At 35.2% G+C, this 27432-nt stretch overlaps 1 protein-coding gene across 1 annotated transcript; it reads right to left on the reverse strand.

Moving 5' to 3' along the window:
- Positions 1–382: 382 nt before the first annotated feature.
- LOC131163963 (protein transport protein SEC31 homolog B) lies at positions 383–27172 on the reverse strand. Its single transcript, XM_058120828.1, has 22 exons — positions 26594–27172; positions 24814–24889; positions 24590–24712; positions 22716–22812; positions 22542–22578; positions 22341–22446; positions 22202–22259; positions 16927–17024; positions 16640–16759; positions 15877–15919; positions 14798–14919; positions 14592–14719; positions 13928–14486; positions 13665–13757; positions 12732–12917; positions 12434–12647; positions 9519–9625; positions 9177–9347; positions 7392–7517; positions 7030–7309; positions 2447–2685; positions 383–972 (listed from the first exon to the last, which is right to left on the reverse strand). Exons 1-22 carry the CDS (start codon positions 26908–26910, stop codon positions 877–879), a joined length of 3396 nt encoding a protein of 1131 aa, XP_057976811.1. The 5' UTR covers positions 26911–27172; the 3' UTR covers positions 383–876.
- Between the last annotated feature and the right edge of the window lie 260 nt (positions 27173–27432).

Consider the following 27432-nt stretch of genomic DNA (forward strand, 5'->3'; position numbering starts at 1 on the left):
TATAAACTAGCCATGAGATACATAGCAAGTGTCAACCCAATTTGGATAAACCTCACCATCCTAACCCAACCAAAATCTCTTCGGGTAAATATCCAATGTGAAATCATGGAACTTAACAATCTTTCTTGCATCTTAATTTTTATCCATCTTAGATACTGTCCAATCTTTCACATATTGATAAGATACGGACCTAAACCATCATATCATCCTTCATAAGATCAAAATCTCTCCTTCACACATTTGAACATTCGATCATGATTCTAAGCTTTATAATCAAACCATGCAAACGGAACGTGTAAAAGCACTCAAAATCCAAAATCTAAACATGCCAATCATCATTCCTTTCTGCTCACCCGAAAATCCCAAAAAGGAGGATTCTGGCTGCCAAGAAAACTAGAATTCATTCTTATTTAAATTTTGAGCGTACACACTATTGATAAGAACACAAGTCGGTACAACTACAAATTAATGGGCCATGCAAGGATACCATGCTTGATGAAAAACTCGCAAAAAGCAAGTATTGCCAGGGGCAAACTATATTTCAAAAGGGAAAAAAATTAAATATAAAGAAAAACTTTTTAAGAATCATAACAAAACTCTTGCTTTCAATGCTACAGATATCAAATTATAACCAAAAAAAAAAAAAATCAATCAGGCCAAGCCACTGTGTCCTGAGAAGAATCTTCCCTCAATGGCTTCCAAAAATAGCACAACACTGAAATGATACTGTAGGGCCAAATCCAGGAAACTGCAATTGACAGGAGCCATTTTCGTGTACAAAAAAGGGGGAAGATAGATGCTGTCATTAGAGCTCTCGCAGGCAAAAAGATTTGCAAACCAAGCATTGAATGAAAAGAAGTATTTTGTTTGTCCCTTCTAACTTAATCTCGCATTCTGCCTAGTCTTAATCATTCGCTTTAGTGTTGCTAACCAGAAGCTGCACTCCTCCCATTCACTCGTTGTAAGAAGAACCTGCACGACAAAAACAAATAGAACCTCACATCCACTTATAAACTTCTAGCTAAAAAGCAACAGTAGGTATATATACGACAGGTTTGTGGGTGTGTTCCTAAATGATCTCTTTTTTTAGCCAACAAGATAGTTAAAAAAGCATTTTTTGACACTGCCTCCTAATGGATGAGAATGTGTAGAAAGTTCCAAGATAACTGATGAAAATTAAAAACCATATTCATCAAATTCAAAGCTTGAAGTAGATCATTAACAAAAAATATTTTAGCAGGGTCATCTAGATCATTATTCTTTGAGGGCGCATTTGGTTCAATGGCTAAGGCTTATGGCACTGGACCGGACTAAACTGGACTACCTATAATCATTGCCCTCTGCTATGTTTGGATTGGGATACCCATTAAATAGGCTAATCATTGAAAAGACTTAAATAGCCTTTCAATGAAAGGTATTTTCTGAAGTGTATTATCCTCCAGAAACCACTGCAATCCCTTCTTCCTCTATCTTCTTCTCTGTAAGTGAAGATAAGGCAAAGATGGCTCAATTTTTTTGCTGAAAAATGATTCGGAGAAGAACGTTTAGAAGAGGATTCAGGTTTCCTTCAAATGATCGAACAGTTTCTTGTCGTCATGTATCATTTGAACTCCACAAATATGGCAGCCACACAAACCCTTGTTGGGGAACTAAGGCTTGTTCTGAAGTTATTGGGAAGAGCCCTATTTGCTTATCTAATCCCAGTTGATTAGATTTTTTATTTTTACTCCATGAATCTAGTTTTAAAATGTGTGGTGCTGTAATCACTAATTTCATACAGCTCAACCACAACACAGGCCTCATCTCTGTAGGACCTCTGGCCCGACGCTCCCTTCATTGTGAAGGTTGGTACGCTCCAATGACAAGAAAATTTCATCTTTGCATCCAACTTTTTCTTGTCTCAGCTATACCCAGATTTTTCGGAAGTCTTTTTGACTGTTTTTTGTGACAAGGGAATCTCATTGAGTTCAACAGATGACAATGGGCGAAGGAGATAATGGGAGTTGGTTGATTTGGTGGCAAAGAGATTGAAGGCAGCCCCAAGCAGCAGGCAGTCCAAGCAACAGATGACAATGGGCCAAGGAGATAATGGGAGTTGGTTGATTTAGTGGCAAAGAGAGTGAAGGCAGTCCAAGCAGCAGGCAGCGGCAACAACCTGGCAGCTGACAGTGACAACGCCAATCTCAGTCAAGCCCTGATGACGATTTGCTCATACCTATGCAGAGCAGAGTGGGGGGTTTTGTGGGGGTGGGGACGAACTGCCCAACCTTATCCAACATGAAAGGGCTACGGTCCCTTGGGCCAGTCCAATCCCACTTGTGTGTTGCACCAAACATGGGCAAAGGATCCTTAGCCTAGCCCAGCCTAGCCACCAAAGCAATCGCACCCTAAATGATGTTTCCAAACATGTTTTTGGCATTCAAATTTTAAAATATCAAGATTGTACCTGGATTTGCAGAGCAGTACCAAAGTCACCATTATCCAGAGCCTGGCAAAGCTGAACTAGTTTTTCCAAAGCATTTTTAGAAATGTCCCCACTGTTGAGTTTAGCAAACAGAGCACCTATTCTCCTCGAATTGTCTTCTATCTCCCGCTTCTTGGCTGGATTTGCACGAGAACCTCCTAGCACTTCCGATGTTTCATTGAAAAGTTTTGTTAACGTTGAAATGACCGGTCGTTGTTGGGCTGAAGCATATGAACAATGATACTAAATATATAAGATGACAAAAAAACAGGAAAAAATATAGATCATTAAAAAACCCATATGCATGACAAAGACAGCAGCTCATATAAATATGTAATTAAAAAGATTTTTCACCAGAAGTGAGACAACCCTGGTCCGGTGGATAGGATACTACACCCCAAACCCTGTCCCTAATGCAGCATAGGAAGTAAACTTCATATATGACGCTCTATCCAGACCATTGATGTGGTAGGGGGCCTCCTGTTGGCTGATATGTTTTTTTCCCAAGCAGTAACTAATATCAAGCTATCAAATGTTCCATATTCCATCCTTTGCGCTGATTCCTTCATGGCCATATTGCCAATTGTAGTCAACCCATATTTTTGGTATGCTTTCTAAGCAATGTAAAAAATTCATACCTATTTCAGACACCTGAACTGGGGAAGACACGAGCATGCAACAAAGCACTCTCAGCACCAACAACATTCATAGTTCGCTTAAAACTGAGAGTACTTTCCAAAAACACCAGATAAAATCTTTCTTTTTTATTTCTTTTTTATTAGGGAAAAAAAATAGGACACAAAGATACACAAAAACTCACACATGCACCATAAAAATTGCAGCATGTCAACATCGATATACAGTATTAAATTTTTTTATCACCAAAGATTTTTGCCCGTTCAAGTGCTTCAAAAAGAATGGGGGTGGGGGTGGAGGTTGTAAAATCTTGTTAGAGATCAACAAAAGGCAAAAGTACGTTTGCGGAGGCGGATCACAGCTCTAACTTCGCTTGGGTTTCCATTTGGAAAACTCCAGCCCCCTCTGGGGTCGCCTTCTTTGCATGGAAGGCAACTCTTGCCAAAATCCTTATGCTCGACAGCCTTCAGAAAAAGGGCTTACCACTTGTGAATAGGTATTTTCTTTGTCTTGAACAAGCTGTATTGGTTTACCACATTCTTTTGTATTGTACTTGGACCAGAAAATTTTGGATCTTGGGCATCTCCATGGTCAAGCAGAAGCAGATCATTACTGCTTTGGTGGAGGGTGAGTTATGGGCTTGGAATGGGATCCAAGCAAATAAGGTCAGAAGGAAGTCCCTTTCCCTCATCCTCCTTGCTGTTTTCTGGACTGTTTGGACGGAGAAGAATAGAACTTTCGAGGGAACTTCTTCCAATCTTCAGGTTACAAAGATCATTGGCTAGCTATGATTTCTAATTGATACAGTAAGAAGATTGGGAGGGATTTCTTAGTAATTCTTGATTTCCTTGACACATTACATTGACAGTTTTGTTGCTTTAATTTTATCTGTTGTACTTGATTGGCATCCCCTTGATGCCCTTTTCCCTTATCAATAAATTAATTCTTTGCTGATCAAAACAAATTTGAGGGAGCTGTAATTCCCCCCCCCCCCCCTTTGCATCCTAACTTCTGCAATAAACACACTAATTTTTTAAATTTTTACTTGTTAATCCTTTTAATATTAAGGATCATTAATGTAATTCATTAGTCGACTAAATGATATCATTTGATGAGATTTTTTATCTTTATAAAATTTATGGTGTAAAGAAAAGTTAAAACTTGGGTAGAAAGTGGAGAAAAGAGGAGAAATGAAAAAGTTTCACTCCACTTCTCGTGTTTTGTTCACATAAAAATGGAAGAAGAGAAAGAAGTGGAGAGGAAAGAGAGGAGAAAAGGCCCATTTTTTCTCCCTTGCCAAATCGGACACATTTGGAGAAGAGGAGAAGCCAACTTATAATTTTGTAAGATAATTATGCCCCCTAAAATAAAAACAACAAAAAAAACCTAAAATAAATAATCTACGTTATTTTATATTTTAATCTGGTTGAACCATTTCTGGAAAAAAAAATATAGCCAACTAAAATTTGCAATCACAGAGTTCAATGTGAATATAGGCTTGCATTTAATTTGCTCTTGTGCAATTGGATTAATCTAAAAAAAAAATTGTATCATTGTCTTAATTTTAGAAAACAAAAACTTCACTTCAGATACTGTATCCTATACTTTTCTTACAAGGTTAATATTTTAAAATAAGAATATACAGCTTCTTTTCTTTTCACTCCTATAAGTTGAACTAAACAAGGAAAAAACAGATTTATTCATATGTTTCTCTTCTGTTGAAACAAACATACAGAAGATATAGTTTGTCTTCTCCTCTCTTATTTGTTTCTTTTTCTCTTCTATCCGCTTCTCACCAACCAAACCCAATCTAATCTGTGTTTGGGAGCTCAAAATTTGGGCATTGGATTTGCATTAGTGTGGACTTGGATAAAATGCAATACAAATTTGTACTATGTTTCGTCCAAATCCACATATATTAAGGCAAACTAGAGTAAATAAACAAAATAAAATTTTAAACTATGATAGTTTGTGATCCATTTAGTGACACAAAAATGACAGCATTTCATTACTAGTTCCTAAATAAATAAATATTAAAGCTAAGTGATGGAGAACCACCAATGGAGAACTTTAGATGTTTGTTCGGTATCTTAAGACTATTATTTTAGGTTGGGATATTTCTCGTTAATTTAGAATTTTGACTAATTTAGGTTTATTTTGTGTATTTATGTACTTCGGGGTTATTTTATTATTCCTTGTTTTATTGGGGGTTTTATATATATGTGTTGGTAGTAGTGGTGGTATAAGTGCTGGACATGTAAGTTATAGACAGTTATCATTTTAAATCAGATTGCTGCAGTTTCCCTCTTTTTGTCTCTCTCTTTGCCCCCCCACCGGCTCCTTCTTCCTTCTTCTCCTTCTTCCTTCCCCACCTCGGTTCTGGTTCTGTCCTCCTCCTGCTGCTTCTTTTTTTTCTCTTCTTCTAATTCTCTCAATTCTCTTTCTATATATAAATTCTGTTTCATGTCCTACACTAAGTTAAACAATAAATTGTAAAAATAATATCCTTCGTTCTTAATTAACAGACTACAGTAAGAATGCTAATTACATAAGGGCCTAGGGATTTTCATCTTGTGAGGTATTTGAATGATGAGATATATGATAAATCCATTTTTAGGCATATTTGAGTCTTTTCACTGCTCTCTGGGGAGGGTGATGTAAGATAGGAAGCAGGCAACCAATGTGAAAAATTAGGGTCAAGGGTTATCGAATCCTAAACCCAAATGTGTTTAGTTAATTAGTAGTTATTATGTGTGTGTAGCTTAATTAGTAGCCTTGTATGCATTTGTGGGTTTGTTTGTAATATGTTTCTAGGCGATCATTTGTTATTCCTTGTGTCTTTAGTAATTTCCTTGCATCTCTAGGTTTTCTTATGAGTAGGGTGGGAAAGCCATGTAAGAGGAGTTTTTTGATGAATTTAAAAACCGAATCGGTTATGTGTTTTCCCTCATTGTGTATATTCTTCCTTCTCTCTTCTTCATTTTTCCTTCTTCCCCTCTCCTCTCCTATATTTCTCTTCCAATTTCTCACTCGGCAATAATTCCACATTAGGGCAGTAAAAATAATTGGGTTTTGGACACTTGACTCATGCTCCTGGGAACTTTTCCTGCAAGCCCTTTTCAGTCAGCTCTTACTCCCAATGCAATGGCTTTTCTCCCCTCCTATTCTATTTTGAAAACTAAGATTCCCTTCAAAATGAAGGTTTTCACTTGGACTAAAGTCCTTAATAAAAATAATGATTTGATTCAAAAGACAAGATCAAATAAGGTGGTATAATGTGATGTGCATGTGGCTATCAGAGTGCAACGACTTGTTCTCATTTGTTTTTTACATTACATTGTCCCTTTTCTTGGAGTATCTAGAATAATGTATTAGGAGTTTCTGGCGAACACTGGGTTGGTCCATTTTCTTAGGAGGGCCTGTCTTTAGAAGCGTTCTATTTTTGCAATTATTGCCTTCCTCACTTTGCTGTGGCGCTCCACCAATGGCTTCTTCAGAGGGATCTCTTCGATTGATTTGCAAAGAGGGTAGCAAGCTTTGATGTTATGATGTATTCATTTTGTGGTGTTGTTGAATTCTTTATCTTCTTTGTGCTTTTCTTTTTTTTAGAGGAGGCCTTAGCCACCTTGTTATAACTTCTTTTTCTCCCCTTTAATAAATGTTTAGTTTAATACAAAAACGAAGGTGCTAATCCCCAGAACTAAAATGTTAAGGAACTATAATGATGGTAAATAGACACTTTAGGGCGTTAATAGAAAACATCATAATGCAAGGGGGATCAAAATGATAACACCCTCAAATGTTGAAGGTATAGTGTGTACTTTTGCCAAAAAAGGTAAAGCATAATCAAAACTAAATTAGAGAGGTGAATCTTGCATAATCTAAGTTAGAAGGCAACATATTACTGATTTAAATGTTTTTAAGATTACCAGGTACGTTCGAAGTATCAACCGTCTGAACTGTAGGTGGTGGAGCTGCAGGTGTTATGGCTGGTTGCACTGGTGCCAGATGAGTTGGACTTGTTGGTTGCAATGTACCAATTCCAGGTCTTTGGGCAACACCAGAATTAATAACTGGCATAAATCCCCTTGGTGCTGGTGCAGGGGCCACAATCTGGGGCATCTTTTGGCCAGGAACTGGGCCCACATGAGACGTGGCAGGGGCAAGCGAACCAGTTCCAGGTGGTTGGTAAGCAGGGTTACCAGTTTGCTGTAAAAAATGCTAGTTTTAGTACTAGTTACTAAAAAAACGTCAAGAATACTGAAGCTTGAGAAACTAAAAAAAGACGGACAGGATACAACTGAGAACCCAACGTGGGTTGCTGATATTGTTCCACATTTCTCAGCACAGGTGGTGTTGCAGGGACGAAGGGTCTCACAGCTGGCTGAGTGGTAATAGGAGGTGTAGCAAAGTTGGCCTGAAGGAGAAGACAAAAAAACAGAAAATGAATAGAACCTCATCCTGATTAAATAGTTTCTGTTCTGTAAAAGAGGGAACTGTGATCCATAAAATAGTAAATAAAAGGTTCAAATGAAAACTAATAATATTGGTTCCTAGCAAATATAAACATATCAAATTGCATAAAATGTCTTCAAAGACGAACTAAACATTGTTTATAGATGTGAGCTGTACTTAAAAATATGCTTCAGAGTTGTGCTTTTAAGTCCACAATTGAACCAGCCAATTCATGAGAGCTGAAATGCTGGAATCAAGCAGCCAACAAGCATAATTTATAAAACCATTATATGTTTAAGTATCCCAAGTAATTACATCCAAATCTGGCAGTCTCTTCAAGCATGAATGTATAACTGCATACATGATACATCTTACCATGGTTTTAAAAACCGGACTGGTGACTGACCTGGTGAAGTGAACTGGTCCAATCAGTGGGTCAATCCATTGGTTGAACCAGTGATGTTATCATGATTTCAATATGAATATTCTTAAAAATAAACTAGTTATACATAGTTTATATCATAATTAAAACATGAATGTGTAAAATTAATTATTAAACATATTCTATATCACATATATTTTGTTTTTGTTCTTATTTTATACTTATTTTTTGTTTTTTAAATAAGTAGAAAGTGCATTTCACCTAAATGCCACCTCAAAAAAAATTATACTTTTGAAAATTAAATAAAATAAAACAGAATAAAAGGTATTCAAAATAAATTCTAAATTTCTTATTTAAAATGTTTTAAATAATATATTTATGAAAATGAATTAAATGCTTATGAGAGAGGGTAGGTGAAATTTTGAAAAGCCAAAAGAAAAGAGCATTTAAGACAAATTCCCATTTTCAGATCTTTCCTATTTAAAATAAGATATTTATTGATATGCATTAAATGTAGTGGGTTGATTGAGAAAATATTAGGTCCTCCAGCGTGATCCTCTCATCAGACTCTCTCATCCAATGAAATACATTAAATAGTGAAAATACGTGGGCCCTATCATGTGATACTCATTGTTTGAGTATTTTCATTGGATGGGACGGTGTAATAGGAGGACCACATTGGTCCCTCTCTCTGTTGGCGAGTCTCCCTCAGAGTAAACTCAAGGAATCACATGCAGCGGTTAAGGCTGGGGGAGTGCCTCTTCGATGGCAACTTCGGCAAGCCCCGACAAGGTCACACCGGCAATTAAGGGCTTCACAATTGAAAAGGTGGAATTTGGAAGGCTTTGTGAGTTGCACTGGTTCGACCCGTGCCTGACTCCAATTTGCACTGGTTCCAAGTCATCCAGGTTTTAGCAAGTTGTTTCATTTCCAGGTTTTAGAAATCAACCAGACCAGACAAGAGACCGTTTCTGGTCGAACGTCATCGGACTGGCCATTCTGGTCCAGGTTTTGAAGCCATGCATCTTGCCCTCCCTGAAACCCTGGCAGCTTTGGGGCGTTATGCACTCTATTAAATTTTTTTTTTTTTCATTTTTATGCCCACATAATTACTCAGTTGAATAGCCTTAACACCAAATGGAAAACAATAATTATGGCAAAGCGATATTTGGCGACAAATTTTTATGCGCTGTCTGGTTCCAATCCATTGAAAAATGAGTTCAATGACGAAAACAATACCGGAGGAACCTGAGGAGCCTGGGAAGGTAGAAATATGTGAGGTTGCGGTGCCGGCTGATATTGAGCAGGAGCACCATATCCTCTGCCATATGAAGAAGCAAAAGGTTGTTGATAAGTTTCACCATATGGACTGCTGGGAACGCTCGGCTGCACTTGTGATGGAACTGTTTCCTAAGAGGAGAAGAGGAGCATAAAGCACCATCCATGGTAAATCAGAAGAAATAAAAGTTAAACAACAGAAAGCACTATTTCGTAAGAGGAAGACAATCCAGTGTCATTCACAGAAAGGTGGAGGAGTGCAATTTAAAAGAAAAAGGAAAATTCTATCATCTAAAAGAGAACCTGATAATAAGGTTGAGATGCCTCAACTACACCGAAATTTGACTGACCAGCACCATATACTGTTCCAGACTGTGCTTGAAAGTTTTCAAAAGACACAGTCTTAGGCTCTGCAATAAAATTTAAAATTCAGCAGACTACAGAAAAAATTAACCTGCGGAGCATGATATACTTGTCTCTCTTGTTTTCCATTCTCTTATGTTTCTTTGACAACAATGTACTTCAGAGGACTTCTTGTCCCCTCCCTGTTATATCCTTTTTGTTAGTTACTAATAAATTTTTCTCAGCCAAAAAAAAGCAAGATATACTTGGAGACAAGCACTAATAAAATCCACTTTTCATTTGATGCAAATTGTGTCGAGGATAACTATTCATCTACTCCAGTTTGACCCCAAAGTTGAGCAACAAAGCAGTAAGACAACTAAGAACATACATACAGCAGTGAAAGGAGGCCTTGGCGCACAGTGCATCATATTCACTTTACGCCTCATTGAGCTCAACATGTTATCAGTACAACCATCAGCATTTTGTTTCGGTGTAAAATAAGAGAATTACTACAATCTACCATAAGCCAAAAACACAATAAACTTCCAAACCATACAAGAAAATGCCACATGGTACAGATACAAAATGCATTATTTTATGCTTTTATACATAGAAGCTCATGTTTGAGATAAAAAATATGATAGTAATCAGAAATCAATAGCATCAAATCAAGATTAACTGTGTTCAGATTTCAGAAAGCATTCATAATCATTGCAGTGGAGAAGATATCCCTCTATCAGGGATTAGATGTGAGAAAAAATCCCAGGAGTTGAGACAGCACATTTTCAAATTGATCAAATCCATTGCTAATGAAAAGTATCAAGGATTCTAAACTATACTTCATCTTTATTAGTCCATTACAGGCATTAGAACTACAATTTAAACATCAGGTGCTGACTTTAATGATGGAAACAAAGCTTCTGCCTACAACATTTCATGGCTCCTCCCACTAAACTTCGATACTGCAGCATAAAAAATTACAGATTCTTTTAAGGAGCACATTCTGGGACAATACAGTAGAAATGGTATTGTTGGCTCAAAAAATAAATAAATAAAAACTTGGGGACTGTTGGGAATCATTTCTGCTTTTGCTTGTGTGGTGAAGAAACGCATTATGACATTGTGTTTGTCTATGTTGCTCTTTTTTTTTTTATGTTTGTGTCAATTTCATCTGCTCTAAAAAAAACTGAAAAACAGATTTTAAAATTTTCAGTTGTTTAGATTTGACAACGTAATGCCAAAATACTTAATCGCCAAAAAATTTTTTTGTGATTCAATCATGCAATACATAATTTTTAATTAAAATTAAAATAAAATAACCATGTGAATTTAAAATATAATTTAAATTAAATTATCAATAAAAGTTTTGAAAAAAATAATAAGTCCTTTAAAATATCTTTTACTAATTTTCAATTGTCATGTATAGTAGGATTGCTTTCGCAGAACTAAAAAAGTGAGTTTGAAATATAAAAATTATGTAAAATAATTTTAATAAATTCTACTTTTATTATAATAGTTTTAAATTTGTACTTATATTATTTTAAGCATATTTTCAATTATTGTTTGATTCAAGGACAAAAATGAGCATTTGGTCAATCAAGTTTTTTGAGTTTGTTTTAGTTTAGAAATATTAACTGGTTCTCAGTTTAGCTTTTGTTCCTGTCTTTTAGTTCTCTTTCTAGGTTTTCATTTTCATAATTTTAGACAAACAGTCCCTTAGTTTTCAAGTAAACACAGAACAGCATTTAAAGAAGTATAAAGGATTAAGTGGAAGCACAAGCACATGAATGCACACACATTTTTAGTTTTCCTAGCTAGCAATTACTTTTCTTTAAAAAAAAAAAAAAAATTATAATCCACTTACAAGAAACAAAATAGTTCCTATTTGCGATTATTTTACGCATTAAACGTAATTTTTGACATCCAAATGAATTTCCATAAGAATGTTGCGTAAAACATTTTATTATTATTATTCCTTCCTATAGATTTCATCATGTTTTTTTAACCTTTTTGAATACCCTCCATACACAATTGCAAATTTCTAATTTCTAATCTTTTAAACAGATGTACAATTTTATTGTGTTTTCTACCAGCGAAAAGCTGATTTTATTTTATTAATTATAGCAAAAAGTTTATAAAAGGATATATCATTATACCCAAATCAAGATAGAGAAGCACCAGTGAGAAAATCTTACGAAAACGTTAGAACAAACAGACTTCATGAAATACCCTCACAAGACACCCAAATAGTTTTTTTTTTTTTTTTTTTTTTTAAATCATGGGGAAAAAAATACAAAAAACAGATCAAAGTAATAAACATGCTATTCCTCAAACTCCTATCTAAAATTTGATAGGCAATTTTTCAAGTATTAAACTTTTGCATTATACAATATTAGTAAAACAAAATTCTAAAAAATTTGTGTTTGTCCTCACTAATACATCACTTTTATTTTGTAGCATGCACATCATCAGACGTTACACCAAAGGAGCCCCCTCTTTTATACATAAGATATTTATATACTGTATATGCAAATATTTTTAACTATATATATGAGGTTCATAAAATGCTACTAAATCTATATAGATAACCAATTCCCCTATTTGGCACAGCATTTATCAAGTTAAAAAGGAATTTAACTGATATTTACTATTCCCCATTATTAGACCAGAGACATAACAGCATCTAGGAACTACAGAAGACACATCAAGGTATGGGCAGGATATGGCATACAAGCAGTTGTGTCATTTGAAATTTTAAAATAGTAAAAGCATCCCCATGAGCAACTATATGGTTATTTGAAGTTATAAAATGGTAACAGCATTTTCGTTCGGGTTAGGCTCCAACTAGAGGGAGGGGATCCAAAACCACATACCTGGTTCAGTAGAGAAAGCAATACGATCACGTAAGATGACAAGTTCAGGAGACAATTCGTCGGACCCCAAAAGTTTCAAGTACTCCATAGCAGTTGACAGTAGTCCCTGACTTGCTAATATTTCTGCATAATTTTCAACAAGCTTGTACAAAGAAGTGCTAAATTGCTTCTGCCCAGTTGCCAAAGCAAGGACAATAGTTTTCTCCATTAAGTCCTGAAAGGACACACATTAAACCTGTCAATTCTTCCATAAATAGAGTAAATGGTCTACAAGCTTCTGAAGTAGTATCATACTTACCTGAAGAAGGTCCACATAGGATTTCCCCTCGTACACAGTTGCCAAACTCCGGGACCAGATCTCCACTGTTTTGTCGATATTTCCAGCACATATATAGCAGAGGGTTGCAGCCAGTGTATTTCCAGCAACCATGAGTTTTGAAGCAAGGGTGTCACAAAGCAAAGTCCATTCCTCCCCACGTGCAAACTGTTTAATGACATATTAAGAATAAATATGATAGGAACTTGTATTACATAAATGCAGGAACTTTAAGATTTCCACCCTCCCCCTTGTGTACATGTGCATGCTTCATCAGCACGAGGAAAAAGAAAAGAAAAATAAAAATAAATAACCCAAAAAAAAAAAAAGGGTTTAAACTGTTGTTTGCAGCAACATTCAATTGAAAGAATCCTGTAGACCCGACAAACAAAAATAAGTAGGATTGATTCAAAAAAGAATCAATGAAATTTTATTGCCAAGTTCTTGGATGGATAAGCAGATGTAATCAATCCTTAAGCCCACATTTTAACATGTTACAAGAAAAGCATCTGCATAGCCTTGAATATAACCAATGATATTTCAATGTTCCATCCAAAAATTTCTCCTCCATAACACCAAGAATGAATTAATCAAGCATAAAATTTTGCAAAGATAACATTAATGCATTAATCTGTGCACATTACAAACAGGTTATTGCAAACATTAATGCATTAATCTGTGCACATTACAAACAGGTTATTGCAACTAATGAATTTTCAACATTAATAAACATGAGTATGTAAAAATGGAATGGAAAGTACAAATAATTTGAAAACAAAAAAAAAATGAAAATAATGACAACTCCAATACTGAAGCCTTCATTTTTGTAAATTGGAACAAAAAATATGTACTTGAATATAGAATGAGACCACAGTATTACATAAAATCTTCTTCCACAGCAGTTAAAAAACTTACAGTGCAGAGAAGAGCAAGTGTTTCTTTCCAGGATTTCAGGGGCCTATTGTGCACAAGATTCATGAGATCGTTATTCACCATTGCAGAAACAACCTGAAAGCAAAAACCCCTTATCTTATGAGAGAAGTCCTTCTAACAAAAATTAGTCCTTCAATCATATCTACGAAAGTATAACAGTTGTCATAAATATTTCATCATAATATAGATCCAAAATTTTATAAAGTGGCTCGCAAACTGTCCTGTCTCTCTAAAGAAGAAAATACCTTGAGGTAAGGTGAATGGCTCATCTTAAGGTATTGATCCCGTGTACTCTCCCACAAAGAAGCACCACCCACATGAGCAATAACTAAGGCATCAGCAATTTTATTTGCAGATATGCACTGTGCAACAGCCCCCTTGTAGTCTCCAACCACCAAAGCCCGCTGAATGCCATCATCAAAGGATGGATCAGCACACTCATCCTGCCCATCCGATTCTTGTTGCATTTGCTCCCCACTAGGAACAGCATCTTCAGCAACAAAGTTACCACCAGAAGATGATAAAGGAGTATCAGCTTTAGGGCTTGGAAGATTGTTAAAGAAATCTTCCCCGTTGTCAGAAGGGAATATGGCAGTTTCTTTATCCCCCACATGTACGTCTTTATCTAAAACTTTTTCATCGACACCAAGTGCATTTATCTGCTGGGATAAATCATCTTGCGCAGCATCTTTTCCTTCAGTAGGTGCACTAAAACCAAGGTGGGTCAGCAGCTTTGTCCTTGCTGTGCCCTCATCTTCAAACATAACCTTCAAGAAGCCCCATGTTTCTCTGTCATCCTCGGATCTATTCAAACAACGAAACCAAAATATGCACCATGATTGGTCAATCCGTTACTTGAATGCGGAAGAAAAGAAAATGTAACCATTTCTTTTTGTAGAGAAGGCATACTCGCACTCATGCGACTTTTTTTCACATAAAACCTTCAGCAAAGACCTTTCCCCATTCTGTATTGCTGCTTCAAATTCAGATGAGCGATTCACCAAGGAGTCCTCTGTAACTAAGGTATGCACAAAAACCTGGAATAGATAGGGGAGGAAATAAACAAATAAATTTAATGAAACTGAGCAGAGTAGCAGCACACGAACTAAAAATACCTCTGAAGCTCCAGCTGAAGTACCCGCAGCTGAGGACCTAGATCGATGTGAAACAAGCTTGCCTCCAAAACCAAAAGAGACCCCCACTGGACGTTTATACCATTTTGGAGCTCTCAAAGGTGCTGCATAGGAAAACAAAATATGCCCAAAACTGAATATCTCACTGGGAAAAAAAAATTAATAACAGAGAATACAAGCAATGGAGAACACAAAAAGGAGTTTTGAATAAAATAAATGGGCTAGTGGATGTGGAAGATTGATAAAGCAAGGAACACAAATGACTCATAAGATATCACATTAAAAAAAAGGAAACTGTAGAAAACAAGTAATGAAGAACACATGGGGAAAATTTGGAATTTTGAATAAAATATAAGTGGATGTGGACATGGAAAACTATTTAAACAAAGAACAGAATTCACTTTTCAACCTTTTGGTTTGGCCTAGAATTTATTGCTGAATCTCTAACACTCACAGGATACATCTCGTATGCCTTTCGTTTCTTTTCTTTTTTTACCGAGGTTGCTTGGCTCACTCCACCAACATTTCAAACAATGTCTTGGGGATTCCTCGTGCATCCACTAATGAGTTTAAAAGTAAGGTTGGTATTGACTACTCCATTGCCTTTGCTTTTCATAATATTTCCTTATTACCGCTATCCATGTCCATCAAAAAATCTTTCATACCCCTTCACACGACTGCATCAAGGACTCCATAACAATCTTAGTCACAATCTTTCTAAACATGCCAAACCATCTCAATTGTATCTTCCTTACTTGATCACATACCAAAAAAGTGCCTACCAAATACTAAGTAGACCCTTGAGAAGCAATTCCAATGTGGCATTTTCTACTTTTCAAAACACATCCAAGTTAAAAAGTTAAGAGTAATAATTAAACGAACATGCATAGTGTTTACAATAATTAACACCAGGCATAGCGCAACCATACTTTTTTTATGGACAATCAATCTAAGTAGCCCCTCCAAAATTTGATCAGCTAGTGCAACTGTACTTTTATTCCTGCCAGAAAATAGGCATCTGTAGCAAAAGAATATTGAAGTAGAGCTAAAAACTACATTACCTGATCCAAAATCACTCTCACTAACACCGTATCTGCTGCAACCCTGAAAAAAAATTACAGTGATTTCATGCCATGGCATATGAAATCTAAATACGAAAAATTAAATTAAATTAAAGTTAGAAAAAGGTCTCTAAATGTAGGAATTAGTTCTAAACTCACTTGTGCAAATGACTCATTGGGGGCACCCCCTAGGGCTTTTGCACCCGCTTTTTACTCCATGTCATAGAGAGAGGGGGGGTGCCATGGTGCCCCCCCCCCCCCCCCAAAAAAACAAAAAATAGGTTATAAATAAATGAATACATTAAGGTCCCTGTAAAAAATTATGCCCCCCTCACGATGTTAAATTAAAAGCTCATCATTTCAGTGTTTCCATTCAGAATCTTTCTAAATTCAAAGCTTAGCTTTCATATAGCTTTTTTACCCAAAAGACAAGTTTCACTGCTGGGACTTCTACCATTTCTGATAAGCCTTATATGGAATACAGATAAAGTAGGCACGAACTGTTCATTCAATGTACCCTATTCTGATAAAGCCTAGTTGCAGTGTTGCACAATAATAATAGTAGATCGTCGTTGTCGTCACCATCGTTGTCATGGTTAAAATATATGCATGACAACAAAACACGAGGTGACTATGGTAGAACTGCAAGATACAAGTAGATTCAACCAACCAGATTCCTCCATTTCAACAGCCTTTTAATCATCCCGGGAATTCTTAGGTAATAAAATGACTATCTACACCCAGAAATATGGGCACAACATACCTCAATATTATAAATGCCTATTTTTCCATCAAACGAAGAGGCAGATATGACTCCCGGTATCCTTGGATACCAGTGTATGTCAAAATTCCAGTTGGTCCCAGCTGGCAATTCACAAGCAATCTGCAACAATTTAATACAAAAAATAGCATAACTGTATTGCAATGTGCTAATCATACCCCAAAGAAGGGGAAAACGATCAAAATGAAACATAAACAACAAAATATAAACACAGACTCGCACATTAATAGGGCAGAAAAGAAACTAAATCCCAACAACTTACTACCTACCTCCCCAGAAACTGTGTCCCAACAGATTGTGCGATTATCTTTGGCACAGGTAAGTAAATAGGAGCTATCAGTGGGACACCACGACATTGCAATTACACCTGAAAAACAGCCAAGAAAATATGGAAAATCAAAAACATGTCCACAGCATACTGAAATGTGCTTCTGAAAAAATATATAAACATTAAACTTATGTAAGGATGTGCATTGCAAATCTGCAGTGGAGAAATAACAGAAAAGTTGAAGCTTTAGCCTAAATAATGTACAACCGCAAACACATACCATCCAAAATCCTTACTGATTTAAACAATCGGTAAAAAATAAAACCTTTCTATAATTAAACAATCTAGAATCCAGAAAACATAATCAAGAAAAGGTAACATAACTACAAGCGTAACATAACATCAGTTTAAAAAAAAAAACCATGTCCAAAGCATGCTTTGAATTTGACGGTCCCAAAAGTGGATTTAAAAGATTGCAAAAGCTGGAATCAGTTTTAAGCATAACATAACTATGAGCAGAAATATTGCAGAGTATAAATTTGACTTCAGTTCAAAACATCACACAGAGAAAAAGTACAATTGATTTGATGAATTTAACAAAGAATACAAAATTCCTGTATGATGATGAAAGTCCAATCATTCATTGTGCAAGCAATTATTAATAAATCACCAAGCTCATCCACATCCAACTGTAATTCTCAAAAAAACTTGCACTTCCCCTGAGGCTAAACCAACGTCCAACATAAGCACTTCAATTACTGACAAATATGGGCCTTTAACAGACTTAAAATGCTTGGAAAGCAAGAAAAATAATTTTAATAATCAAAATTAAATCAATACTAGTTCCCTGAATAATAATGACCAAGAATCTGAAAGAGATCACCCCAAATATATATTATATAATAAAAAAAAAAAGAATAATAAAAATATTGCTGCATTCATATACTGTGCCACCTACCCCTACAGGTTAAAACTGTGCTTTGGATTATCCTGATTCAAAATATGGTAACTGCCTTATTTCCTGCATGCTTAATTCAGAACTAAAAACAGATAATGCTGAACAAGGGGACGTGTAGATCCAAGACTCCAAATAAATGGAATGTTGTATTGGCAAATTGCTGAACAAGATGCATCTCAATCTATGAAGATGACCATTCTGAATCAATTTTTTAGTGTAAATAATTCTGTGAACAATATTAAGGTAATAAATTAGTGCAGTTAATTTGTTTACTTGTAGTATGCTTAATGCTTCAAAATTTTCCATGAGTTCCACAATCCACATTTTCCCAACATAAGCTAGTCACCAAAACACAAATGCATACAGCAAGCATGATTCATATGGCAAACAAATATTAGAAATGGCAAGAAAAATGGGATTACTAAAAGTGACCATATCAGCAAAACTAAGGCTTTTCATTTGGATGCCAGAAATCAATCAATTGGAACAAGAAAGTAAGAATCATAATGAGTATTAGGCGATGGGAATGAAACCACATGATGACAATATCATGCATGGTAAATAGGAATCAGAACAAAGCCCTGAAATGGGAATAATTATGTTTGGTAAATACTGAGGAATAGAAATATGACAATGAATTTAAGAAAATATCCTTAACAAATTCAATCCAATTTTAAATATGATAACTTTGATTTCATAACTTCAAGACCATTTAGCTGTGGAAAACAGTTTACATTTTCCATTTTAGTTTCTCAAAAAGAATTACACAAAAAAAAAAAAGTCAACTTTTCAATTTTAAAACATTAGTATAGAATAAATGACCAACAATAAAGGTTATGCCACTATTTGCTTGTGGAAATAGTTTCATTTTCCATTTCTAATTTTTCAAATAATTACAAAAATGCCACCTTGTTTTCCAATTTTCTAAATTTATACAGAAAATCTGTAAGCATGATTTTATTATTTTCTAAATTATAACTTCTTACTTTGTGTATAGGAGCATAAAATTCAGATCTTTGACTTTGATTTGTGTGGATTATGTGTTGGGTTTCTTCCAATTCCACACAAACTCCAAATCCAAGCCCCAAAATGCATGATCCCAAATATTACCTTATAAATTTCTGAATATTTGGAAACCAAGTAGTCTTTTTTGTAATTATTTTGAAATCCAGAAATAAAAAACAAAGAAGTGTTTAGGACAACTAAAGAAACTCTGTATTTTCTGCTATTTCAACACAAATCTTGGACAAAAAAAAAAAACTGAAGTTTTTATAGTTCTTTAAAAAACTAAAAAATGGAAAATATTTTCCACAACTAGAAAAACCCTTAAAATTCTCAATTTTCATAAAATTAAACTTAAGCAGAGACATAGCAATGAAGATGGATATCTTCTCTCCGCTATGTGTGTGGCTAGATCTAGCATGTCAAAGTCAGACATCCTACTGTACTTTGAGAAGGCTTAAGAGTTAGTTGAACAAACATCCAAATACATGGGAAATGAGAACCCAAGCCATATTCATCCTCCCATGTCAGTCAAAAACCAGTAAAAGACATTATTTCACTCCCATTCTTTGTAACCAAACATGCAAATATATGGGCATCATGCTTCCATTTGCATTCACTCTTGATAACGAAACAAGGCCTAAGACAGCTGTCCAAATCATAAAATTCTCAATTTAAATTGTATGTTTCAATCCGATTCAATAGCATATTTCGAATGTAATAGTAAAACCAAAATAAGCAAGAATTGACCATGAATCTTGTGATTCTCAATTCAAATTTTATAATTCAAAGTGCAAATTATACGTTTCGCAATCCAATAATTAGCCAAATATAAACCCAGATTTATAAGACAATTGGTTCCCCCCGCAAATATTTTTAAAATTCAAAATTCACCATTTTTAATCCAAAAAGCCTAGAAAACTTTTCCCAAGGCCCTCTAAAATCAAAAGTAAACAATTTTTCTCTATTTTTTTTAGCTCTCTTTCGAATTGTTTAAAGATTTTAGCTTCCGAGACTTTTTCTAAAGAGTTTAGCAATCTCATAAAGTCTGCATTTGTTTATCCTCAAGAACAGTTTACTCAGAAGCTAGAACTAGAAGCATTTAGATAAAGAGGTATTTGAGTTTTGACATCTCAAAGGTGAACTAGTGTTACTTCCACAACTTTCTAGCAAATAGGATACTTTGCATTCATATATGCATCTGCATGTATGCATATTAAGACACATGATCATTCAATTTTCATCAATACATTTCATTTTTAATGTTGATTCAGAGATATATATCTACATATACTATTGCAAACAGATTTTAGAGATCGCGTTGAATCTTACAATTCGAATTCAAAATTTACAAAAATTAAGAACATCATTCACAAGTTGAATCCTATTGGACAATTATGGCCTGAGAGATAATTACTTGGCCACCATTAAAATTCCTATTTTACTCTGTCAGTAGTAGATAAGAGATATTATGCGTGCTCAAACTCTAATGACTACCACTCATGACCTTCCTGTGCAAAAGATACTAGAGCCACCAAACCAAGTAGCTACACATAAAGGCACAAAATAGCCAAATAGCCAAAACAACAAAAGACTAAATCAATGTGCCCGGGTGAAGCCCAGGAAATAAAAAAATCCTCCCATTGTCGAAATGCAAGGTTTCTTAGTAAGACCTCATGTTCTCACAAGCAACAAGAAAACCCAAAACAATCCACATTATTCAACTCTAATTGAAAATCTCTCACAACTAGATATCTATAAGATTATGATAGTCGGGACTCGAACAAAATCATAAATACCAGTAGTTCCGTAAATTCAAAGATACTCAAAAATTAAAGATTGCCTAATACATCTATAATTTTTCTCTAAAAAAATACAGACTGAAAAAAGTTCAATAATTTCAACAAAAATCCAAAAATTTGAAATAATTCCCACAATTCTTGATCATGTGCTTCCAAGCTGAACTTGTATCCTCTATCAGTTTCAATACATATACCCCAAAGTGCTTAAATTAGTAAAATTACATACATTGGAACCCAGGATAACAGAGAGAATATCTTGGACCACATTGCATTTCACGACAATAGCAGTAGTAAATGTCATTTCTGGCAAAGGCAGCATGAAGCACAATCACTGGATCCCATTAGGTTACAAAATATTCGTAATAGCAGAAAACTATAAAGCAGAAGCAACATATCATAAAGCACCTAAAAACATGGAGTTAAACTCTACCTCTAAGCAATTTCATTATAAGTTTTCATTCTATAACAGTGATAACGTATGTTTCCGTGACTTGGTAAAGAGTGTTCCCCAGAAGATGGAGCTAAACTACAACTCAAAGTGAAACTATTAACTGAAGCTCCTCTATCTATACACCTTACTTAGAACTGAATTGTCCAACCATCAGCTCGACATCTGGGGGGTTTGAATGAAGGTCTGGGCAGGTTTAGGCTGGACAGTTTGGTCGGGCGGATTTGAGCCAGCCAGTTTTGTACAACAAGATGGTCCTCCCAGATTTGAGTTGGACAGGATGAGAATCTGGTTTGCTCTTTCAGGTTAGGGGTTTAGTTGGGCGAGTTGGTTTTGATGATGCCGCTTGCCAGGAGCTTTATTTTCTTTTCTTTGTTTTTTGTCCCATTTTCTCCAATCCAGATTTCTCATTTGATCCAAAATATAGAAGCAAACAACATACCATATGCTATGTTCTTATAATTTTAAATTGGCCACCACAACTGACTTTTTCTAGATAAATTTTAAGCGCTATAAACTCTAAAATATTAAGGGTGAGTCCCTCCACCCCCAATTTTTTTGTCTTGACTTTTCGAAAGTAAATCCTGGGTATAACACAATTGGTAAACAGCTTTTTCAGCTTTCAAGAAGTCAGCTTTTAGATTTATGGGGGAAACTTTTAATAGCTATGAATTTGATGCTTTTAAAAGCTAAAAGCTACTTTTCATAACAAATTACTCGATTCCATTTTTGTCCTCTTTTTTGTTCAAGTATGACAAAATTATCAATGTATTAATACGTTCACTAGAATACGTATCCATTTGTCATTTTAATATTTCAGGCACTTCACAACTTTTTTACCAAGCGCTTAAAATACGCTTTTTTCTTTCTAAGAGCTCGTTTTTCACAAGGACCAAACAATGTTTACAATCTCAATCAACTACTTTTTCCCGGGTCCTTTTTAGAAGTTCTTTCCCCAGGTCCTTTTTACAAGTTCCTTTCCAAAAGCCACAAAGGAGCTAAATTAAGCCTACGAAGTTTGAAGGAAAAATATAACAAAGAAGACGCCTTTCACAAAATAACATACCTTTAGTGTGCCCAACAAACTCTTTTACTGGTGTCATTATATTCCGCATATCCCAAAGCTGCTTGCAATTGTCAGTGTAAATACCAATATTAACAAATCATGTAATAATAAAGTGAAACAACACAAGCAAAGTCATTACCCTAAGAGATGGTGAATTATCTTCATCTGATGCAACAACGAGCTGAGTAGCAACATCAGGATGCCATTGCAAGACAGAGCACCGTCTTCTAACTGAATCTGAAAAACTGCCAATTAATGAACACTGAGTCAGCTTACCAAAGATTCACAAGCCTTTCAACAAGTGTACTTTGAAAACACTAGAAAAATAATCCACAGTTACCTTATCACTGGTTTTTGCTTCTTCAGGTCCCAAACCACTGAAAATATTGAAAATGCTCAACATTCAATACTAATATAATAAATAAATAAATAAACCTTCACACTTACTGAGACAAAAACACCCTCAAAAAAGGGAAAAAGAAAAACTTGGATTAACACACAACTCTTTCCTCACCAGTTGTCCCATTATAAGAAGTGGAAGCCAGTATATGCTGAACCTTGCAATTCCAGGACAAAAAGGAAATTTCACCTTGAGCAGCAGATCCACTTCCCTGCATAATGATCTCACAATTTATAGCAGACGCCTTAAGTTGATCTTATAAATTCAGATAGCAACCAGAAAGGGACTGGCACAAATTGCACCTAAAGAACATTACACAAATCCCACCCCATGACCCACGATTAAATAGACCTGAATCAAATCAAAGTGCATCTAGATCCAACATATTAAAATGCTTGAAGTAGACATATTAAAATACTTGAAGTAAACAAATGGACCTGAACCCTGGACCTTAAGTTTAAGAGAGAACACTTGAAGTAAACAAATTGTTTCAACATCCAGCCCATGGGAAGAACATCCCATTTATGGTAGCATGCATGTGACCATTTATCGTTTGCTTAAGAGAAAACTTACAGCCACAAAAAATTAAATAGACAAAGGTTAAGGTTCAAAAATTTTACATCCAACTCTGTACTTCACTAATGGCCTTTCTTACAGTTTTCTAATTGAAAAACCCTAATTTTACTCAATTAGGTGTCCTTTAACTCATAATCTTCCTCTTAAGATAATATTAAGTCCCCTAGGGAACAACCAAACACTCAGAGTGAAAGACATTTTTATTAGAAATCTTAGGTTCAAATGTTGGGAATTTGGGTAGGAGACAGGGCATAAGGGCCACCTCCACTCCGCAGTCCAAGCCAATGGGTCTCAAATAGAGTTAATGGGTCTCAAATAGATCCCCTCTACCAAAAAAGAAAAAAATAAAAATAAAAATAGAGTTCCATTGAAAACAAATTGTTCCACATGCATTTTGCTACCTCATAATGAATGAACAAGTTAGACTCGTTGCACAGCATACAAATACTTGGACTAAGGAATTTGTAAGGCATCCTTATTTGTAGCATATCATTTGTGTTGATCTTGTTAAGAATTAAGGTCCAAATGAAGGCCTGGATTTTAAAAGGAATCTTTGCTTTCCAAACAGATTTATGTACGGGGAAAGGGCTAAGATTTGTGGATTTCATAAATTGGAAAAGAAAGATTTTGAAAAGAAATACTCTGAAGCATCCCCAATACAAAGCCTTGTATCCCGCTGCAAATTTGGCACGAAAAAAATCCAGCACAAATTTACTTAATTATTAATATTTCAAAACTAACTTTATGGTGCTATAAGAAAAATTCATGGTACATGGCAATTGGAAAATAATAAAAATATTTTTGAAATGACATTATTTTTTTCAAAACATTAGAAATTTTAAGAACACTTTTATTTTAATAGTATTTTAAAATTCACAAGATCATTTTATTCTAATTTTTAACTAAAATTATGAATAAATCAAATGATTTGATCAACAAATATTAATTCTATATATCAAAATATTGAGGCAACATGTTGCCAAAGCAAGTGAAAACAAAAATAATCCACTTTTCAGTTTATCCAAAACCAGTTCAAAAATAACAATAGAAACAGGAAACTAGCAACATAAACAAACATGTTGTCATAATCTGTTTCTTTATTGTACAGAAACGAAAAAAGAAAACAATAATGACACCAAACATCCCCATAATTTTTTTCTTATTATATATCTGCTTCCATTTGATCCTCAACAATCACTTACAAACAATGGAAAGAAAATAATTCCTAACTCCGAAAGAAAGGGGGTTCAGGGTTCTCCCATTATTGTATTATAAAGGTGAATCTAATAATTATCAGAATGGAAATTTAGACATTAAATACATACTTAAGAGGAAAATTAATTGATAAGCAAAGAATTAGTGTGGGGATTATATGCTATGCATGCTCCACATGTCAAAAAATGGATACATACCCGAACAGGTGGATAATGAGAAGGTTCTGCTGGTGCTTTCAAATCCCAGATACAGATTTCACCTTCTTCAGCACCAGAAGCAAGTAGGTTTGGTGCAATAGTATTAAATTCCAGACCACGAACCTGAAATGAAGAAAAATGCAGGACCAAACATGTGATAGTATCATCCAAGTGTCTGGGAAATGAAAAATCAGTGAAAATAGCAGAAGATTTCAGAATTTTACGGGTCCTTTGTGCCTCGAAAGATGTCCAACAAGAGCACTTTCACTTTCTTCTTCTTTTTCTTCTTCTTCTTCAGAACTGTAGTTTTATTTCAATAATAAAAAATTGGAAGCCTCACAATAATGGAAGAAGCATCCACACAATTAGCAACAGATATTACCACTAGAACATTAAGGTACATTCATGTGAAACAAAACAAAGGCCTGAAGTAAATAATTGCACTGATAGTCCAATTACATGTATTACTTCAAACTAAAAATACCATGCAGCACTTGCTATTTTAAACTGAGGAACCAAAGATGTGAAAAAAATTAGAACACAAGACATGAAACAGTGAAAAGCTATACTTATTGGAGTATCTAATTTCTTTATTTACTAGTAGAGACCTACGCGATGCATTGGATCTTTGACTATTTAATTTGTTGCACTATGCAATATATACGTTTACACATTATTACAAAATAAATAATTTTAAGACATAACAAATAAATTGTAAAAGTATATAATTTGTTTTCACTAATTTTCTCATTCAATAAATGAATAAAAATAAAATACTAACCTTCCTAAAAAACTCCACAAGCATTGTATCACAAATCCAATGTGATGCTCTTTTGAGTCTCACACAATTATCACTCAAGCCTGATATGTGAGACACAAAAGAGCACCACGCAAAATTTAAGATGAATGTTTGCAAAATTGTCGGGAATGCTAACAACTTACTAAACTATGTTGTCATCACGTTATCAACTAAAAGCGTGTATCTAATTATAAATGTGATTTTGAATGAAAATACAAAATAAAAATGACCTATTTAAGATATCTTTTGAACCAAAAAAAAAAATGCAATTAATATATAAATCTAACCCATGGAATATGACTTTTTGAAAAGAGCCCTATAAATACATATCTTAAATTGTATAGGTCATTATAATCAAAATGAATTTAAGGACTAATTTGTATTGGGAAATTATTCCAATAAATGCATGTTTTAAATTGTGTGATCATTATAAAAAATGTTCAATTTATTATTTATTCATTTCATTGCAAAAAAAAAATCTTGATTGATTCTTTTAATTTTATTTATTTTTTCAATTCAAAATCACAAAAATTTAGGATTGAAGTTTTGGAGACCACAGAGAGATCTTTGCTCTGCTTTTATACATAATCTATTTTTATACAGTGTCATCTAGTTTTAATTATTTCTAATAATAAATAAATGATCAGGCGATAACAAAATAGGGTTCTCTCTTCTAGAGAATAAGCAAACAAGTTCAATCGACCCATTTCCATCAATTTCAAAGTAAAAAGACAAATGTGCTGCAGGTAAAAAAAAAACATTTTTTTAAAAGAACCAAGCCAAGCAGTTAGCACTGTCAGAGGGGTACAATAATCCACAGTCTAAGTCACCATGGAGGGACCTTGCACTGACGATGCGTTTGGCTGGATACTGAATTTCCCCATTGCATTCTACAAATAATTCTATATACACATTCGTCAATGCAAACAGGCCCATAATGAAAATATCAAATGAGCGACAATTCCACCCATTAGTTTTCTCTGAATCATGGTTTCACACGCTACATAAAACGCCATGGAGCCATTCAAATTCAGCGTAAGTCCAATCACACCCTAATTCAATTCATATGAAACAAAATTCAGTTTCTTCCAAAGATAGAACCACACCGACTATCACCAAATAATACTCCTAGTTAACTCGTATCCTATCAGTACTTGCTGAATTATATAACTCGATTCAAATTAGAGAAGAAAGGAGACAAGTACCGAATCAGAGAGAGGGGATTCCAGAGATCAATATTGCCGTCGACGAGGCCACCAGCTATGAGCCCGAGCGAGAACTCTTCCGAGCCGGATCCGTTCTTGCCCCACGTTAATCGATTGAAGCGCTCAGAGCTTGGTGACTCGCCCACCACCGGAATGTCCCGATCTTCGGACTGGAAATCGAGCTTGAAGATTTCGAGGTTCGCCGACGAACTGAACGACAGATCAACTGCCCCCGCCATGGTCCCGGCCGCCAGGAACGGCGCGTCCGGCGCCAGGGCCACCGACGCCGATCTGCTGACGCCCTTTATGCACGCCATGATGAGAGAGAGAGTAAGAAGCGGAAGTGATTGGTTGACTGATTGATTGGTAGATAATGGAAATGGATCTGAGAATTGGGGTGCAGAGGGAGAACTGCTGGGTTTTCAGGTGAATTTGAGGGATGAGATCGAGAGAGGGATCGCGTAAGAGTGCGTGGGTCTCTCTCTCTCTCTGTTCATGTTCATTTTCCTTTCTCCATATGCGTTAACGAGGGTTTTGTTAACGGGCTCAGCTGGTACATGGAGGGGCTCTGTGATGCACGAAGACCAATTGCGTCGCACCACGTAGTTATCTGGGCTGCGTCGCTAACTTGGGCCCTGAAGAAACAAATTATTTTTTGGGGCCCTTTTCGGCCTTCAGAATTGTTCAGTCTATTTGAATGCCATTTGAGATGGGAAAAAACATAATGAGACCATATGTAGAATATGTGCAGTAGATTTAGATAGAATGAAAATATTTATATTTTAATATATTCAATTTTATAGAAATTCAAATGAAAGTTTCGAAGTGGGACTCTTAAA

The sequence above is a fragment of the Malania oleifera genome, chromosome 9, assembly GCF_029873635.1.
Source record: "Malania oleifera isolate guangnan ecotype guangnan chromosome 9, ASM2987363v1, whole genome shotgun sequence".
Lineage (NCBI taxonomy): Eukaryota > Viridiplantae > Streptophyta > Magnoliopsida > Santalales > Ximeniaceae > Malania > Malania oleifera.

What these genes read in the sequence shown, in the direction of transcription:
- LOC131163963 (XM_058120828.1), bottom strand. Translation starts at nt 26,910, where the DNA reads ATGGCGTGCATAAAGGGCGTCAGCAGATCGGCGTCGGTGGCCCTGGCG. An exon ending in GTTTGTTGGGCACACTAAAG is followed by an intron (nt 17,025 to 22,201) that starts GTATGTTATTTT and finishes GCTGTTTTTCAG; the next exon opens with GTGTAATTGCAATGTCGTGG. An exon ending in GGGACACAGTTTCTGGGGAG is followed by an intron (nt 16,760 to 16,926) that starts GTAGGTAGTAAG and finishes AAATTGTTGCAG; the next exon opens with ATTGCTTGTGAATTGCCAGC.